This window comes from Salvelinus fontinalis, chromosome 38 (assembly GCF_029448725.1).
Source record: "Salvelinus fontinalis isolate EN_2023a chromosome 38, ASM2944872v1, whole genome shotgun sequence".
Lineage (NCBI taxonomy): Eukaryota > Metazoa > Chordata > Actinopteri > Salmoniformes > Salmonidae > Salvelinus > Salvelinus fontinalis.
The window spans coordinates 23,270,489-23,289,841 of NC_074702.1; the positions used below are offsets into that span (position 1 = coordinate 23,270,489).

The 19,353-nt window shown below is 44.9% G+C and overlaps 1 protein-coding gene across 1 annotated transcript in view; it reads right to left on the bottom strand.

Moving 5' to 3' along the window:
- Positions 1 to 19,353, bottom strand: part of LOC129837826 (synaptic vesicle glycoprotein 2A-like) — a 73,450-nt gene that overhangs the window by 36,418 nt on the left and 17,679 nt on the right. The window contains exons 2-7 of the mRNA XM_055904286.1: positions 17,241 to 18,008; positions 2,717 to 2,897; positions 2,227 to 2,378; positions 1,766 to 1,899; positions 1,438 to 1,527; positions 994 to 1,101 (exon numbers count right to left, since the gene is read on the bottom strand). Coding sequence (XP_055760261.1) covers positions 994 to 1,101; positions 1,438 to 1,527; positions 1,766 to 1,899; positions 2,227 to 2,378; positions 2,717 to 2,897; positions 17,241 to 17,847 — 1,272 coding nt within the window. The 5' untranslated portion in view covers positions 17,848 to 18,008. The remainder of the gene's footprint in view (positions 1 to 993; positions 1,102 to 1,437; positions 1,528 to 1,765; positions 1,900 to 2,226; positions 2,379 to 2,716; positions 2,898 to 17,240; positions 18,009 to 19,353) is intronic.

Here is a 19,353-nt window from a genome sequence, read left to right on the forward strand (position 1 = left end):
GAACAGGTTAAGGTAGAGTATGTTACCTAGTTGAACAGGTTAAGGTAGAGTATGTTACCTGGTTGAACAGGTTAAGGTAGAGTATGTTACCTGGTTGAACAGGTTAAGGTAGAGTATGTTAACTGGTTGAACAGGTTACCTGGTTGAACAGGTTAAGGTAGAGTATGTTACCTGGTTGAACAGGTTAAGGTAGAGTGTGTTACCTGGTTGAACAGGTTATTAAGGTAGAGTATGTTACCTGGTTGAACAGGTTATTAAGGTAGAGTATGTTACCTGGTTGAACAGGTTATTAAGGTAGAGAATGTTACCTAGTTGAACAGGTTAAGGTAGAGTATGTTACCTGGTTGAACAGGTTAAGGTAGAGTATGTTGCCTAGTTGAACAGGTTATTAAGGTAGAGTATGTTACCTGGTTGAACAGGTTATTAAGGTAGAGTATGTTACCTAGTCAAACAGGTTATTAAGGTAGAGTATGTTACCTAGTTGAACAGGTTATTAAGGTAGAGTATGTTACCTGGTTGAACAGGTTAAGGTAGAGTATGTTGCCTAGTTGAACAGGTTATTAAGGTAGAGTATGTTACCTGGTTGAACAGGTTATTAAGGTAGATTATGTTACCTAGTCAAACAGGTTATTAAGGTAGAGTATGTTACCTAGTTGAACAGGTTATTAAGGTAGAGTATGTTACCTAGTTGAACAGGTTATGAAGGTAGAGAATGTTACCTGGTTGAACAGGTTATTAAGGTAGAGAATGTTACCTGGTTGAACAGGTTATTAAGGTAGAGTATGTTACCTAGTTGAACAGGTTATGAAGGTAGAGAATGTTACCTAGTTGAACAGGTTATGAAGGTAGAGAATGTTACCTGGTTGAACTGGTTATTCAGGTAAAGTATGTTACCTGGTTGAACAGGTTAAGGTAGAGTATGTTGCCTAGTTGAACAGGTTAAGGTAGAGTATGTTACCTGGTTGAACAGGTTATTAAGGTAGAGTATGTTACCTGGTTGAACAGGTCAGCCAGCTTCATCCTCCATCTCTGGTGCCAGGCGGTGCCCTCTCCCATGTCCACCAGCTCATCCATCTGCTTAACTGTCTTGATAGTGGTCACCTAGGGGCAACAACACAACTCAGTCACACTAACTTCCTTAACATAATTACTCCCTAAACAAGTTTATCAAAGCTTAATTCATCCTCAAATAACTAATAAGTTCAAGCTAATTCATGCAAATTGAACAAGGGCTCTCCTTACTGTAAATGTATGAGACAGGCTGTGTTTGCTCAGAGACAGTATTTTCTAGATGACTCATGAATATAAAAATGTCCCCTCATTTCTTTTCTCTTAATAAAAGACTGCTTCACTTTACAGACTAGATGTGTCTGATAGGGTTTTTATAGTAGTTTAGGATGGATGTACTGTGTGTGCATGTGTGTGTGTGTCACTCACAGAGAAGACCCTCTCTGGGTAGCCCTTCGCCCTCATGTTGGTGTCATGGACCTGCTTCAGAATCATCCAAGCCTCATCGTGTTTCCCATTCTACAACAGACAAGACAGACACATTTGTCTAATGAATAGCTAAATAAATAGGAACTCATTATAGTATATTTGTCAGGATAATCAGGATCCCAGCAGCTGTATGTTGACGGTAGCTACTGTAGGTGTCATGATATTCAAACACAGCAGTAAGTCCCAAGTTAAACCCAAGATGATAAACAACGCCTTGGGTAGCTACTATGATTTTTGTTATATTTTCATTGGTGGTTGGTGGACTGACCTCCAGGAAGAAGCGTGGGCTCTCGGGCATTGTGGTGAGGGCAGAGATGGCTGCCACAGAGGGGAAGGCACACACCAACACAAAGACACGCCAGCTGTGGAACTGGTACGCAGAGCCCATCTGGAAACTCCAGCCTGGAACAGGAACATAAAGAGGTTGAAGAACTATGGTGCAAGGGTCATACCAAAGAGTAGTATACAGGACGATAAGCATATGCATCCATGTTTGATAGGAGCATAACAAAGACTATGATGATTGTTTCTGTGTGTATAAATTGTGTGCATTCAATTGTATTTAAATGTACAGAATGTGTAATCTTTGCTTGGAAACCAAATTTCACTCTGGGGTGGTAGAAATGAACCGACGAACATTACCGACAAACCCCAACCGACTCACTGATTTGTTGATTGATTCATTTACTGATTGACTGGTAGGTTGATTGGTTCATTGACATTTCTCACCGTAGTGGGGGATGATGGCCCAGGCCATGGCAGAGGCATAGATGCCACCGATCATCCAGAACATGCAGAGCCAGCTGAGGTGCTCTCCTCTCTTCTCCTGGGCCAGGAACTCAGAATAGTAGGAGAACACGATGGGGATGGAGCCACCGATGCTGCAGAGAGGGAGAGAGAGAGGGATAAAGCGAGAGGAGAGAGAGAGAGAAATAAAGAGAGACAGAGAGAAAGAGAGAGAGGTAATAAAGTCTCTTCAGGCTATTAAACCATTTAAATAATCTGTGCCAGCACAATAACATTGTCATCATCAATAATAGATAGGCTTCATACACATTTCATCCAGTTGATTTAACCAAGCTGGGATCGCTTCCAGACTTCCAGCTTTGGGAGTCATTGTGGGCACATTAATTTTGGCATAATTTACAGTCGGCACTAGTATTTATAGCCGAGTCGTTCTCAGAGGAGAAGGGGTGTGTGACACAGCATGCTTCCTTACCCCACGCCGGAAAGCAGACGGCATAAAAGGAAGGAGCTGTATCCTTGAACGAAGGAGGAGAAGAAGGCAAACACACTGTTGATGGAGAGGGAGATGAGGAGGGTCTGTCGCCGTCCAATCCGGTCGGCCAGGCCGCCCCACAGGAAGGCCCCCACCATCATCCCCAGGTACACAATAAGACCTGAAAGAGGGAGAGAGAGAGAAGGGGTGGGGAAGTGGGAAGGAGAACAAGGGAGAGAGAGAGAAAGAGGAGAAAAGGCGAGAGGGAATATAGGGATGGAGGGGAAGAGAGAAGGAGGGAAAAGGGAAAATAAGTTATTAATACCTTTATTTTTTTTATTTTTTTTATTTATTTATTTATTTATTTAACCTTTATTTAACCAGGTAGGCAAATTGAGAACACGTTCTCATTTACAATTGCGACCTGGCCAAGATAAAGCAAAGCAGTTCGACACATACAACAACACATAGTTACACATGGAGTAAAACAAACATATAGTCAAAAATACAGTGAAAAAAAAAAAAAAAGTCTATATACAATGTGAGCAAGTGAGGTGAGATAAGGGAGGTGAAGGCAAACAAATATATGTATAAATAAATAAAAATATAAATATATAAAAGGCCATGGAGGCGAAGTGAGTACAACACAGCAAGTCAAATAAAAACTAAAAAAACACTGGAATGGTTGGTTTGCAGTGGAAGAAAGTGCAAAGTAGAGACAGAAATAATGGGGTGCAAAGGAGCAAAATAAATTAATAAATAAATACAGTAGGTAAAGAGGTAGTTGTTTGGGCTAAATTGTAGATGGGTTATGTACAGGTGCAGTAATCTATGAGCTGCTCTGACAGCTGGTGCTTAAAGCTAGTGAGGGAGATAGGTGTTTCCAGTTTCAGAGATTTTTGTAGTTCGTTCCAGTCATTGGCAGCAGAGAACTGGAAGGAGAGGCGTCCAAAGGAAGAATTGGTTTTGGGGGTGACTAGAGAGATATACCTGCTGGAGCGCGTGCTACAGGTAGGTGCTGCTATGGTGACCAGCGAGCTGAGATAAGGGGGGACTTTACCTAGCAGGGTCTTGTAGATGACCTGGAACCAGTGGGTTTGGCGACGAGTATGAAGCGAGGGCCAGCCAACGAGAGTGTACAGGTCGCAGTGGTGGGTAGTATATGGGGCTTTGGTGACAAAACGGATGGCACTGTGATAGACTGCATCCAATTTATTGAGTAGGGTTTTGGAGGCTATTTTGTAAATGACATCACCGAAGTCGAGGATTGGTAGGATGGTCAGTTTTACAAGGGTATGTTTGGCAGCATGAGTAAAGGATGCTTTGTTGCGGAATAGGAAGCCAATTCTAGATTTGACTTTGGATTGGAGATGTTTGATGTGAGTCTGGAAGGAGAGTTTACAGTCTAACCAGACACCTAGGTATTTGTAGTTGTCCACATATTCTAAGTCAGAGCCGTCCAAAGTAGTGATGTTGGACAGGCGGGCAGGAGCAGGCAGCGATCGGTTGAAGAGCATGCATTTGGTTTTACTTGTATTTAAGAGCAGTTGGAGGCCACGGAAGGAGAGTTGTATGGCATTGAAGCTCGCCTGGAGGGTTGTTAACACAGTGTCAAAAGAAGGGCCAGAAGTATACAGAATAGTGTCGTCTGCGTAGAGGTGGATCAGAGAATCACCAGCAGCAAGAGCGACATCATTGATGTAAACAGAGAAGAGAGTCGGTCCAAGAATTGAACCCTGTGGCACCCCCATAGAGACTGCCAGAGGCCCGGACAACAGACCCTCCGATTTGACACACTGAACTCGATCAGAGAAGTAGTTGGTGAACCAGGCGAGGGTTATTATAAAAAAGGGTTCCAAAATGGTTATTTCGATGTCCCCATAGGAGAACCCTTTTTGGTTCCAGGTAGAACTCTGTTGGGGTCCATGTAGAACCCTCTGTGTAAAGGCTTCTACATGGAACTCAATAGGGTTCTACCTGGAAATAAAAGTGTTCTACCCGGAACGAAAAAGGGTTTTTCAAAGGGTTCTCCTATGGGGACAGCCGAAGAACTCCTTTAGATTCTAGATAGCACCTATTTTTCTTAGAGTGTATGGATCATAGAAATAGAAAGGATAGAATGGGCGCCCCATTCAAGTCAATGATGGTGTAATGGGTGGACAGCCATTGTGAGTGAAAAGCAAGTGTACCCATTAATCTCTGCCGTGATTTTTTGACTCAACTCAACTGACTGTCACGCCCTGACCTCAGAGAACCTTTTATTTCTCTCTTTTGGTTAGGTCAGGGTGTGACTAGGGTGGGTAGTCTAGTTTTTCCTTTTCTATGTTGGCCTGGTACGGTTCCCAATCAGAGACAGCTGTCTATCGTTGTCTCTGATTGGGGATCATATTTAGGCAGCCTTTCCCACCTGTTGTTTGTGGGATCTTGTTTTTGTATAGTTGCCTTGAGCACTGCAATACTGCACATTTGTTATATTATTTGTTGCCTTGCACCAGATTTGCCAGTTCTTGCTGTGCGATGTTACCCCACTCTTCCACCAAGGCACCTGCAAGTTCCCGGACATAATTGGGGGGAACGTCTGGGACCAACAGGTCCCAGACGTGCTCAATGGGATTGAGATCCGGGCTCTTCGTTGGCCATGGCAGAACATTGGCATTCCTGTCTTGCAGGAAATCACGCACAGAACGAGCAGTATGGCTGGTGGCATTGTCATGCTGGAGGGTCATGTCAGGATGAGCCTGCAGGAAGGGTACCACATGAGGGAGGAGGATGTCTTCCCTGTAACGCACAGTGTTGAGATTGCCTGCAATGACAACAAGCTAAGTCCGATGATGCTGTGACACACCGCCCCAGACCATGACTGACCCTCCACCTCCAAATCGACCCCGCTCCAGAGTACAGGCCTCGGTGTAATGCTCATTCCTTCGACGGTAAACGCGAATCTGACCATCACCCCTGGTGAGAGAAAACCGCGACTCATCAGTGAAGAGCACTTTTTGCCAGTCCTGTCTGGTCCAGCGACGGTGGGTTGGTGCCCATAGGCAATGTTGTTGCCGGTGATGTCTGGTGAGGACCTGCCTTACAACAGGCCTACAAGCGCTCAGTCCAGCCTCTCTCAGCTTATTGCGGACAGTCTGAGCACTGATGGAAGGATTGTGCGTTCCTGGTGTAACTCGGGCAGTTGTTGTTGCCATCCTGTACCTGTCACGCAGGTGTGATGTTCGGATGTACCAATCCTTTGCAGGTTTTGGTACACGTGGTCTGCCACTGCGAGGATGATCAGCTGTCCGTCCTGTCTCCCTGTAGCTCTGTCTTAGGCGTCTCACAGTTCGGACATTGCAATTTATTGCCCTGGCCACATCTGCAGTCCTCATGCCTCATTGCAGTATGCCCAAGGCACGTTCACGCAGATGAGCAGGGACCCTGGGCATCTTTCTTTTGGTGTTTGTCAGTAGAAAGGCCTCTTTAGTGTCCTAAGTTTTCATAACTGTGACCTTAATTGCCTACCGTCTGTAAGCTGTTAGTGTCTTAATGACCATTCTACAGGTGCATGTTCATTAATTGTTTATGGTTCATTGAACAATCATGGGAAACAGTGTTAAAACCCTTTGCAATGAAGATCTGTGAAGTTACTTGGATTATTACGAATTATCTTTGAAAGACAGGGTCCTGAAAAAGGGACCTTTCTTTTTTGCTCAGTTTACATTACCATGGAAATGATTGCATCACAATACCAGGCAGCCATTGCGAGTGTACCCATGAGTTTGCCAGGCAAATTGCCAGGGTTTGAGGTTCCAAGACTGTTCCTTTCATTGTATTCTATAGTATGGATCAATACAGACATTTCATTCTGTTTAGCTCTTGATAGAGTTCCAAGCAATCCTTAATCTAGCTAACTAGAGAGTCTCATCGGACAGATACACAATTACTTATTCTACCACAAAAATGTATTAAAGAATGTTGTATCCTTTAACATTATTATACATCAGGGGACATATGTGTCAAGCGTCTCAGAATACAGGTGTAGGATCTTAATTTGATCGCCCTGTTGCAGGAGAACTTTGCAGGGGGGAAAAAACACGTAGATTAGAATTTCATTTTCCACTTTAAAAGACTTTCAGACTTGATTTTCCCTTGCTTAAAATGTATCAAAAACGTGCATTCATTATAATCCACATAATAATTCACATTTCCTGTTGCTGCAGGATGCTACAGAAAACTGGTTCAAATTAAGATCCTACGCCTGAATGGGTGTTTCATCTATATAGAGTTTTCATCTATATTCTTTGCTGTTGTTTACATACCACCACAGTCAGAGGCTGGAACTAAGATAGCATTGAATGAGCTGTATTCCGCCATAAGCAAACAAGAAAATGCTCACCCAGAGGCGGCGCTCCTAGTAGCCGGGGACTTTAATGCAGGGAAATCAGTTTTACCAAATTTCTATCAGCATTTTAAACGTGCAACCAGGGGGAAAAGAACTCCGGACCACCTATACTCCACACACAGAGATGCATACAAAGCTCTCCCTCGCCCTCCATTTGGCAAATCTGACCATAATTCCATCCTCCTGATTCCTGCTTAAAAGCAAAAATTAAAGCAGGAAGTACCAGTGACTAGATCAATAAAAAAAGTGGTCAGATGAAGTAGAAGCTAAGCTACAGGACTGTTTTGCTAGCACAGACTGGAATATGTTCCTCCTTCCTCCGATGGCATTGAGGAGTACACCACATCAGTCATTAGCTTGACACAACAGTGGTAGGCCTGATCACCGACAACAACGAGACAGCTTATAGCGAGGAGGTCAGAGACCTGGCTGTGTGGTGCCAGGACACTAACTTCTCCCTCAACGTGATCAAGACAAAGGAGATGATTGTGGACTACAGGAAAAAGAGGACCGAGCACGCTCCCATTCTCATCGACGGGGCTGCAGTGGAGCAGGTTGAGAGCTTCAAGTTCCTTGGTGTCCACAGCACCAACAAACTAATATGGTCCAAGCACCCCATGACAGTCGGGAGACTGAAAAGATTTGGCATGGGTCCTCATATCCTTAATAAGGTTCTACAGCTCCACCATCGAGAGCATCCTGACTGGTTGCATCACTGCCCTGTATGGCAACTGCTCGGCCTCCGACCGCAAGGCACTACAGAGGGTAGTGCTAACGGCCCAGTACATCACTGGGCCAAGCTTCCTGCCATCCAGCACCTCTATACCAGGTGGTGTCAGAGGAAGGCTCTAAAAATTGTCAGACTCCAGCCACGCTAGTCATAGACTGTTCTCTCTACTACCGCACGGCCAGCAGTACCGGAGCACCAAGTCTAGGTCCAAGAAGCTTCTAAATAGCTTCTACCCCCAAGACATAGGACTCCTGCGCATCTAGTCAAATGGCAACCCAGACTACTTGCAGTGCCCCGCCCCGTCTTTACACCACTGCTACTCTCTGTTGTCATCTATGCATAGTCACTTTAATAACTCTAACTACATGTATATACTACCTCAAATAACCAGTGCTCCCGCACATTGACTCTGTTTCGGTGCCCCCCTGTACAGTCGTGGCCAAAAGTTTTGAGTATGACACAAATATTAATTTCCACAAAGTATGCTGCTTCAGTGTCTTTAGATATTTTTGTCAGATGTTACTATGGAATACTGAATGAATAATTACAAGCATTTCATGAGTGTCAAAGGCTTTTATTGACAATTACATGAAGTTGATGCAAAGAGTCAATATTTGCAGTGTTGACCCTTCTTTTTCAAGACCTCTGCAATCCGCCCTGGCATGCTGTCAATTAACTTCTGGGCCACATCCTGACTGATGGCAGCCCATTCTTGCATAATCAATGCTTGGAGTTTGTCAGAATTTGTGGGGTTTTGTTTGTCCACCTGCCTCTTGAGGATTGACCACAAGTTCTCAATGGGATTAAGGTCTGGGGAGTTTCCTGGCCATGGTCCCAAAATATCGATATTTTGTTCCCCGAGCCACTTTTGCCTTATGGCAAGGTGCTCCGTCATGCTGGAATAGGCATTGTTCGTCACCAAACTGTTCCTGGATGGTTGGGAGAAGTGGCTCTCGGAGGATGTGTTGGTACCATTCTTTATTCATGGCTGTGTTCTTAAGCAAAATTGTGAGTGAGCCCACTCCCTTGGCTGAGAAGCAACCCCACACATGAATGGTCTCAGGATGCTTTACTGTTGGCATGACACAGGACTGATGGTAGCGCTCACCTTGTCTTCTCCGGACAAGCTTTTTTCCGGATGCCCCAAACAATCGTAAAAAGGGGATTCATCAGAGAAAATTACTTTACCCCAGTCCTCAGCAGTCCAATCCCTGTACCTTTTGCAGAATATCAGTCTGTCCCTGATGTTTTTCCTGGAGAGAAGTGGCTTCTTTGCTGCCCTTCTTGACACCAGGCCATCCTCCAAAAGTCTTCGCCTCACTGTGCGTGCAGATGCACTCACACTTGCCTGCTGCCATTCCTGAGCAAGCGCTGTACTGGTGGTGCCCCGATCCCGCAGCTGAATCAACTTTAGGAGACGGTCCTGGCGCTTGCTGGACTTTCTTGGGCGCCCTGAAGCCGTCTTCACAACCATTGAATCACTCTCCTTGAAGTTCTTGATGATCCGATAAATGGTTGATTTAGGTGCAATCTTACTGGCAGCAATATCCTTGCCTGTGAAGCCCTTTTTGTTCAAAGCAATGATGACGGCACGTGTTTCCTTGCAGGTAACCATGGTTGATAGAGGAAGAACAATGATTCCAAGCATCACCCTCCTTTTGAAGCTTCCAGTCTGTTATTCGAACTCAATCAGCATGACATAGTGATCTCCAGCCTTGTCCTCGTCAACACTCACACCTGTGTTATCGCTGACATGATGTACTCATTCCAGGGTTTTTCTTTATTTTTACTATTTTCTACATTGTAGAGTAATAGTGAAGACATCAAAACTATGAAATAACACATATGGAATCATTTAGAAACCAAAGAAGTGTTAAACAAATCAAAATATATGTAACCACCCTTTAACTTGATGAAAGCGTTGCACACTCTTGGCATTCTCTCAACCAGCTTTTTATAAAAAATGTATTTAACCTTTATTTAACTAGGCAAGTCAGTTAAGAACAAATTCTTATTTACAATGATGGCCTACCAAAAGGCAAAAGGCCTCCTGCGGGGACTGGGGCATGGGATTAAAAATAAAAAATAAATACAATATAAATAAGAGAGACAACACAACAAGAGAGACAACACAATACTACATAAAGAGAGACCTAAGACAACAACATAGCAAGGCAGCAACACATGACAACACAGCATGGTAGCAACACAACATAACAACAACATGGTAGCAACACAACATGGTAGCAGCACAAAACATGGTACAAACATTATTGGGCACAGACAACAGCACAAAGAGCAAGAAGGTAGAGACAACAATGCATCACGCAAAGCAGCCACAACTGTCAGTAAGAGTTTCCATGATTGAGTCTTTGAATGAAGAGATTGAGATAAAACTGTCGAATTTGAGTGTTTTTTGCAGCTCGTTCCAGTCGCTAGCTGCAGCGAACTGAAAAGAAGAGCGAACCAGGGATTTGTGTGCTTTGGGGACTTTTAACAGAATGTGACTGGCAGAACGGGCGTTGTATGTGGAGGATGAGGGCTGCAGTAGATATCTCAGATAGGAGGGAGTGAGGTCAAAGAGGGTTTAATAAATAAGCATCAACCAGTGGGTCTTGAGACAGGTATACAGAGATGACCAGTTTACAGAGGAGTATAGAGTGCAGTGATGTGTCCTATAAGGAACATTGGTGGCAAATCTGATGGCCGAATGGTAATGAACATCTAGCCGCTTGAGAGCACCCTTACCTGCTTATCTATAAATTATGTCTCCGTAATCTAGCATGGGTAGGATGGTCAGCTGAATCAGGGTTAGTTTCAGCTTCATGTGGTAGTCACCTGGAATGCATTTCAATTAACAGGTGTGCCTTGTTAAAAGTTAATTTGTTGAATTTCTTTCCTTCCAAATAAATGCTTCACAGCGTTCAAGTAACAGACACATCTCACATCTGTTCAGAGGAGACTGCGTGAATCAGTCCTTCATGGTTGAATTGCTGCAAAGAAAACACTACTAAAGGAAACTAATAATATGAAGAGACTTGTTTAGGCCAAGAAACACGAGCAATGGACATTAGACCGGTAGAAATCTGTCCTTTGGTCTGATGAGTCCAAATCGGAGATTTTTAAATCCAACCTCCGTGTCTTTGTGAAATGCAGAGTAGGTGAACGGATGATCTCCGCATGTGTGGTTCCCACCGTGAAGCATAGAGGAGGAGGTGTGATGGTGTGTGGGTGCTTTTTTGATGACACTGTCTGTGATTTATTTAGAATTCAAGGCACACTTATACAGCATGGCTACTACAGCAATCTGCAGTGATACGCGATCCCATCTGGTTTGCGCTTAGTGGGACTATCATTTGTTTTTCAAAAGGACAATGACCCAACACACCTCCAGGCTGTGTAAGGGCTATTTGACCAAGAAGAAGAGTGATGGAGTGCTGCATCAGATGACCTGGCCTCCGCAATCACCCGACCTCAACCCAACTGAGATGGTTTGGGATGAGTTGGACCGCAGAGTGAAGGAAAAGCAGCCAACAAGTGTTCAGCATATGTGGGAACTCCTTCAAGACTGTTGGAAAAGCATTCCTCATGAAGCTGGTTGAGAGAATGCAACTAGTGTGCAAAGCTGTCATCAAGGCAAAGGGTGGCTACTTTGAAGAGTCTAAAATCTAAAATATATTTTAATTTGTTTAACACTTTTTTGGTTACTACATGATTCCATATGTGTTATTTCGGCGTTTTAATGTCTTCACTATTATCCTATAATGTAGAAAATGGTAAATGAAATCCCTTGAATGAGTAGGTGTGCCCAAACCTTTGACTGGTACTGTATATAAAAAATTATATTTGAAGACACCCACACACACTCCTACAGTATTTTATACAGCATAAGCAAGTCCAATGTAAGTCACTGGTGAGTGAGATCTGCTAAAGGATTCTCCTTCTTTTTACATTTTAGTCATTTAGCAGATGCTCTTATCCAGAGCGACTTACAGGAGCAATTAGGGCAAAGTGCCTTGCTCAAGGGCACCTGGACAGATTTTTCACCTAGTCATCTACGGGATTCGAACCAGCAACCTTTTCGGTAACTGGCCCAACACTCTTAACCGCTTTCTCACAAGCACAATGTGTACACACATACCACAGACATCAATACAGACCCGCTTGTGTGTACTGTATGTCTGTAGTATGTGTGTATACCACAGACATACAGTCTCAAGTTCTTTTTATACCTCAGTGGTGTAAATACACCAACACGATGACTCATACACACCAACCACACTATGGGCCCATTCACACAGATAAGTCAACAAGCCCATAATGTGTACAAGGGATCTATAATATCAGCTGTGCTAATCCATCACTAAGGCTAGGAAGCGAATTAGTGTTGGAGGTCAGGTGAATGCAGTGTTGGCTAACGTTGAAATAGCGCTTTCATGGTACCAAGACTAACAGTACAGACGCACTGTGTTGTTGGTGAGTCAGAGACCTGTGTGATGTTGGGTGTCCCACCGCCTTCCCCTTCAGCTGTGTGTGTGTGTGTGTGTGTGTGTGTGTGTGTGTGTGTGTGTGTGTGTGTGTGTGTGTGTGTGTGTGTGTGTGTGTGTGTGTGTGTGTGTGTGTGTGTGTGTGTGTGTGTGTGTGTGTGTGTGTGTCTTGAACAATGCCTAGATGGCTCTGAAGGTGACTTTCTTCCTCGTGCTAGGAGGTGTGTACGAGACCTCTCTATCTCTGTGTGTGCAGCAACAGTGTAGAGAGGCAGCTGTCAACACCGTCGTGTGTCCCCCGCCTTAACAATAGGCCTGAGCGGCAGGAGGGAGCTGGTGATGATGACTGAGCTTGAAAGCCATCGCCGCAATGCAGTAGCAGTGGCAGCCAGTGGCCTGGGTGGCTGTGCCTCGCTCCCTCTCTTCCCTGGCCTATAGGGGGAGCAGAGCGCTGCTGGGGGAGCTGTCTGTGGTGCTGATCCTCAGTCTACCCTAGCACTCACTGTATTGCTCAGTGCTTCCCAAATGGTACCCTACTTCCTGTATAGTGCACTTATTTTGACCAGGGCCCATAGGGCTTTGGTCATAGGGCTCTGGTCAAAAGTAGCCTCAATCTCTATATCTGTATTTCTAGCGTCAAGTTAGCCACCAAGGCTATCGCAGCCACAGTCAGCAGCATATCCCGGCGACTGGCCGGAATGCAATAACCCAGCCACAGAGGAAATCACATAGGGTGTGATAAATGCCTTATCTTTTAATGTTGTGAGAGATTGTTCCTTGTGAATTGAGTCAGTCTGACACGGCCTGAAAAATACATCTACAGGCCTTTTATTACTAATACAGCGGGAGAAAATCAAAAACGCCAACAGGTCTAAAATAGAAGATTTGACAAAATAAATGATTTGCAATTTTAAAATAATGGTTGCCAATGGCAACTGTATAAAATATCCACACTCACAAAAAAAATGCTGTAGTTGAGGAGATATTCACGGATGGCTTGTGAATTCTGCCATAATACCCCTTCCATACTTCATATAAGGCATTTTACAAATTGTGGCATATTGGCTACGGATCCCATGATGAAACATACAGTAGCCTAAAGTAGCACTCATAAACATCGCTAATGTTTATTTTTCATTCATGCATAATTGAGTGAGTTTATTACGATATTAATTCTGTAGTGCCGGCTTGCATCCAATGGTGGTCTGTTATCATTCTGCCAACTCTTAGTGCTGTTGTTAACCTAAGTTGAATCTGTTTACTGTACCCAAGAGGATCACGGAAACAGTAGGGGAGACTCCCATGGGAGGCAGTTAGAGAGAGAGATGGGAGAGAGAGAGAGCCAGAGAGAGCCAGAGAGAGAGAGAGGTAGGAGGAGCCTTCCAGACAGCTGAGCACCACATGATTCAAAAGAGAAAATAGGATGTGGGGAGGGGAGAGGATGAGAAGAGAGAGAGAGAGAGTGATGAGAAGAGGTAGTCCACAATCTGTGAGCTGCAGCATGGTGACAGAGCTCACTGAGGCTGCAGGGGTTTGGAGGAGTGTGTTTTGTGTATGGAGGAGTGTGTTATGTGTATGTGTGTGTGTGTGTGTGTGCGTGCGTGCGCGTGGGAAGGGGTTTAAGGGGGCACTATTAATAGCCCCTTTTTGCGAGAGCGTACAGGGCTTTTTGAGTGAGCCAGGGGCAGAGGATCCTTCATAGAGTAGAGAGCATTGTGCCAGTTGATTTAGTTGACCATCACCATTACAGTCAAAATGCTACTGCTCTCACAAATTCTGTCCCCTCGTAAAAAAGCTGTATAAATCTATCAGGGTGTTACTGTTTCTTTGCAAAAGCTAAAATGCTTCCTACTTTACTGTATATTGTTAAAATGCTGATGTTGCACACTGAACATAGGACATTCTGTTCCCTAAAATATCCCAAATGCTAATATAATAATACCAATGCTAAGATCGTTTTCTAATACACTACTATATCCATCATGCATCACTAAATGCTAACATGACTCTACCCTTGCAAAAAAAAAAGCTCTACATCTTCCATTGCTAATATGCTAACACACTGCCTTCACAGTCCCGTAAATGCTAACCATGTTCCTCCTTGCTTTGCTGAGTAAAACAGACACACCTCTGCTCTGCTGTCACGGTCCAGCCCTTTTTTAATCATCCCTCTCTCCCTCCTTCCATCTCTCCCACCCTTCCGTTGATATGCTAAGCAGTTTATGCCATGTTTATCTAAAGGCCAAGGAGACACCGGGAGAGAAAGGTTCTCTTTACCCTCAGGGCTACCAGCCGAGCTATCTGAAAACAAGAGACAAGCACACAATGAAAAGACCAAAGGGGACCATGTGAATTTCCCCAAGGTTATGGCTATGTTAACATCCACCTTGAAAACATAACCACGGTAAAGAGAAAAGGCACCGTGACTAACGGTTTGAATATAACCACACTGTCAACAAGACCCAATGGTATCATTTTAGAAAATGGAGTCTTGATATTGCATGTCAGTAGAAATGAAGTGTATCTGCTCAACTGTGTTAAATCTGTCTGACAGTGAAATCTTACAGCTACATCTCCAGCAGTTCTCCATAAATCTCTTGCTGAGCGGCAGACAGTACTACCGTAAAAGGGCAACCAAAGATTCTCCATTTGCATCTGTAGCTATGTACCTTTCTGTCTTTTGTGAAAAAAAATGGATGTTCCAAGCACAGTGTCACGATTTCCAAATTCACGTCTTTGACTATTGTGGATGCTTACCGCTGCTGGATGGGTGCAGCAGGGGTGAATATATTATGGTCATTGCCGCACACACACACACACACACACACACGCGCGCGCACACACACACACACACACACACACACACACACACACACACACACACACACACACACACACACACACACACACACACACACACACACACACACACACACACACACACACACACACACACACACACACACACACACACACACACACACACACACACACACACACACACACACACACACACATACACTGTGTGGTTCCGCCAGCGTCAGGTTAAAGAGACTGGCTCCTTGACAACACTAACAGCGGTCTATTCTGACTACTAATACAATGGCGGGCAGGGTAACACAATGGCAGTCAGGGAGGAGGGAACAGCGAGGACACTAGGACCCATGGGTGGCACAGCGGCATACATGAGTGAAGCACTCCAGCATGAGTCAGGCATGTTGTGTAACAGGGGAGAGACCAAGGGCCTTGTTTCCATACTGGCTCCCCCAACACAGCACGTACAGAGACCCAGTGAGGGACATAGAGAGAGAGAGAGATACACATGCAAGCCAGTCGTCAGCCAGAGACCACACATACAGTTCACAGAGACACAAACACAAACATATACGCCTGCCAGAGCACATGAGGGGGAGTGTCACTGCTGGGTCCATACCTACACATCCATTACATACGAAAACATGCACACATGCCATATGTCGACTAGAAAACAACCCACACATGCATGACTGGATGTCAAATGAGTCATCTCTATGTCAGTGTTATGTGGAGTGAATATGATCATTCACTGAATTAATCTAAATATGAGAGCGAAACCTACCATTGACAAAATAATCAATATGGATCAGTATGACTTTTGGCCGAACAACAAGAGAGGAGAACGTAATGGTGATGGAGAGAGGTTGTTTGAATCCATTCTCAATCCTGCTGCGCTATAAAAACATGATGCCCCTTTGAACACGCCATTCAATACGCGGACCTCACTCCCCACATCAAACAAAAAGCAACAAGACAAACAAAATGAATCGATAAAAAACAACATGCATAACACAGCCTGCCAGTAAAAACGGAGAATGAGTTAAATGTGTTAGGACCATAGCCCTCGTTCATTGTGTCCTTGCTGAATGGCCAAAGACAGATGGCGTGTTAGGCATGGAATGGACATTATCCTCCAGGAAGGGAAATGGTCACATGAGTAACTTCACACAGCACACACCATTCTCTTAATGGGCCTATGCTATGGTCTCCAGTGTGCAGTATATTCTGCTATAAAACACCTGAACCAAAGCATGTATAGGATTTGGCTTGGATTTCAGAGATGGTTTGAGAATTAAAGGGGGCGTTCAGTAGTTACATGGGCAGTGAATCCTAAAGGCCTTTAGTTACTGTAACTTCATATAAAGTGTGTTAAAATAATAAGAGTATGGGGAAAATGTGGCATGGGGTACATTTTATATTAAAGGGATACTTCAGGATTTTGGCAATGCGGCCCTTTATCTACTTCCCCAGCATCAGATGAATTTCTGGATAGCATTTTTATGTCTCGCTTTTTAAAATTTACTTTATTTAACTAGACAAGTCAGTTAAGAACAAATTCTTATTTACAATGACGGCCTGCCCCGGCCAAACCCGGACAATGCTGGGACAATTGTGCGCCGCCCTATGGGAATCCCAATCACGTCCGGATGTAATACAGCCTAGAATCGAACCAGGGACTGTAGTGACGCCTCTTGCACTGAGATGCAATGCCCTAGACCTCTGCGCCACTCGGGAGCCCAGTATGAAGGACGTTAGAGGTAGTTTCTCGAGCCAATGCTAACTAGTGTTAACGCAATGACTGGAAGTCTATGGGTATCTACTAGCATGCATGCATCATTGCCAAAATCCTGAAGTATCCCTTGAATAGACTTCCTCTTTGAACTCAAGCTTGCTTTTGTAGGGAATAAAGAGATGCAGACAAACTGATGAGAGTGAGAGGGCTAAATAGAGTGAAAAGGAAAAAGAGAGTGAGAGGGAAAAAGATATAGAGAGGGCTAAAGAGCGAATAAACAAGGAGGGAAAGAGGAATAAGGGAACCGGAATAGAGAGAGAGTAATACAGTTAGAATAATCAATAGCAGGCTGGCCATTAGAACCATCTTACCCAACATGCCCTTGCTTTCCTCTGACAGACACATGTCCTTCTCTGCGCTGGGCAGCACAAAGCCCACCACGAAGATCTCCACACCGTCTGCCATGAGGGCCAGCCCCAGCACAAAGTACAGCGTCCACTGGAACTTCCCATGGCCACACTCCTGCAGGATGGTCTCGTACTGCTGGGCCAGCTCCTCCTGATCCTTCCTCCTCTCCGCCTCGAACTGGGCCAGGTCCCTGATCTGAGCTTGGGGGGCCATCCCGTCCACCGGACCCGTTTTGCCGGACTCCGCCCGGGGGATCCCCTGGTACTCGCCCTCGTAGATCTCATCGTCTTCGTCGTGACCTTCCGTGGAGTCGCTGTGGCCGCCCTCGTCGTCGTTGGCCCGGCTGTCGTTGCGGTAGTAGCCGTCGCCATCTTGGCTCTGCTGCACGGGGTAGTCGTCATCATCGTCCTCTTCCTCGAAGCGCTTGTATGAGCGCTTGGTGTACTCGTCGGCCATTTTGTCCACACTGCGGCCCACCTTCTTGCCCGCCTGCTTCTTCACCACCTTGGCGATGTCTTTGGCGCCGCGGACGAAGTCCTGCCGTCCGTCTCGTCCGTAGCCGTCGTCCATCTTGGCTCTGGCTGTGAGGCTGGTTGCTGCTAGGAACGGGAGATATCAGGAGTGGCACAAGGGCATGGGTGTGCACTGGGGATATCTGTGGATCTGGAATTCAGTGCCACGGACAGCTCCTTTATCAGCTACAGACAGAATATTTTCCTCCAAATTGAGACCTGGAATGAAAGAGAGGATTGTGTTAGAACGGCACCTCCAACACTGTGGAAAGAAACTACGCAGCATCAACTGTCCATCACAGTCCTCACTCATTCTCACTCTGTCAACTTTCAATCAAGAAATACAAACTATGGTGTTTCCATACTGTTGTAAATGTCATAAGAGTATACACCTGCGTCTGTACATGACAGCTGGCCGGTGGCACCTTAATTAGGAGGACGGGCTCATAGTAATGGCTTGAGCGGAATAAATGGAATGGTATCGAACACATTAAACACGTGTTTGACACCATTCCAATTCCTCCATTCCAGCCATTATTATGATCCGTCCTGCCTCCTGTGCTGCACATGCCACAGAAAGCCAAACTCAAGTGAAGTCAGTAACCGCATGGAGGTTCTCAATACCCGTCTTCATGATTCTCAACAAATGGCCTTATTCCTACGGCTGAAACCAGTCAGCCCACCTTATCTGACCCAATGTAATGTCCTTAATAAGTGGACATGACAGCTTTAAGTAGAAAATGACAGAAGAGCTCCTGTTCTAACTCAGTGGCCTGCATTGATTGAGCACCAGTTATCTCATAGGTCTCTCCCAGCCCATCCACAGGTCACAGCATGGCATTTCCAATGGCTCTAGGCTTGAATCAAACCTTCAAGGGAACATACTGCGACACTGACGACCCAGTTAGGAGCACTGCAATTACATTTGTTCCCAGGAAGTCTACAAAGAGACATTAGTATTTCCTGTCTGACAATCTGGAGAATGGGGTGACATAAGCCTACATGTCTAGCAGATGAATGGATTAATACGATGAGCTACTGTAGGCAACTAGGTAGCACTACCAGTTTCCTTTGGGAGATAGCTTAGTCCTTTAGCTATATCAACTTAAAAATCATCTTGTGGTATTCAGTGAACTGATGTGGCGTGGTATAATGTTTTCTAAATTTGCCTAGTGTGTGTCTAGTGTGGTCTAGTGTGTTTCTAGTGAGTGTCTAGTGAGTGTCTAGTGTGCATCTAGTGTGGTCTAGTGAGTGTCTGGTGAGTGTCTAGTGAGTGTCTGGTGAGTGTCTAGTGAGTGTCTAGTGTGTTTCTAGTGAGTGCCTAGTGTGCATCTAGTGTGGTCTAGTGAGTGTCTGGTGAGTGTCTGGGGAGTGTCTAGTGAGTGTCTAGTGAGTGTCTGGTGAGTGTCTAGTGAGTGTCTGGTGAGTGTCTAGTGAGTGTCTGGTGAGTGTCTAGTGAGTGTCTGGTGAGTGTCTGGTGAGTGTCTAGTGAGTGTCTAGTGAGAGTCTGGTGAGTGTCTGGTGAGTGTCTAGTGAGAATCCAATAGCATTAGGCAGCCCCTTT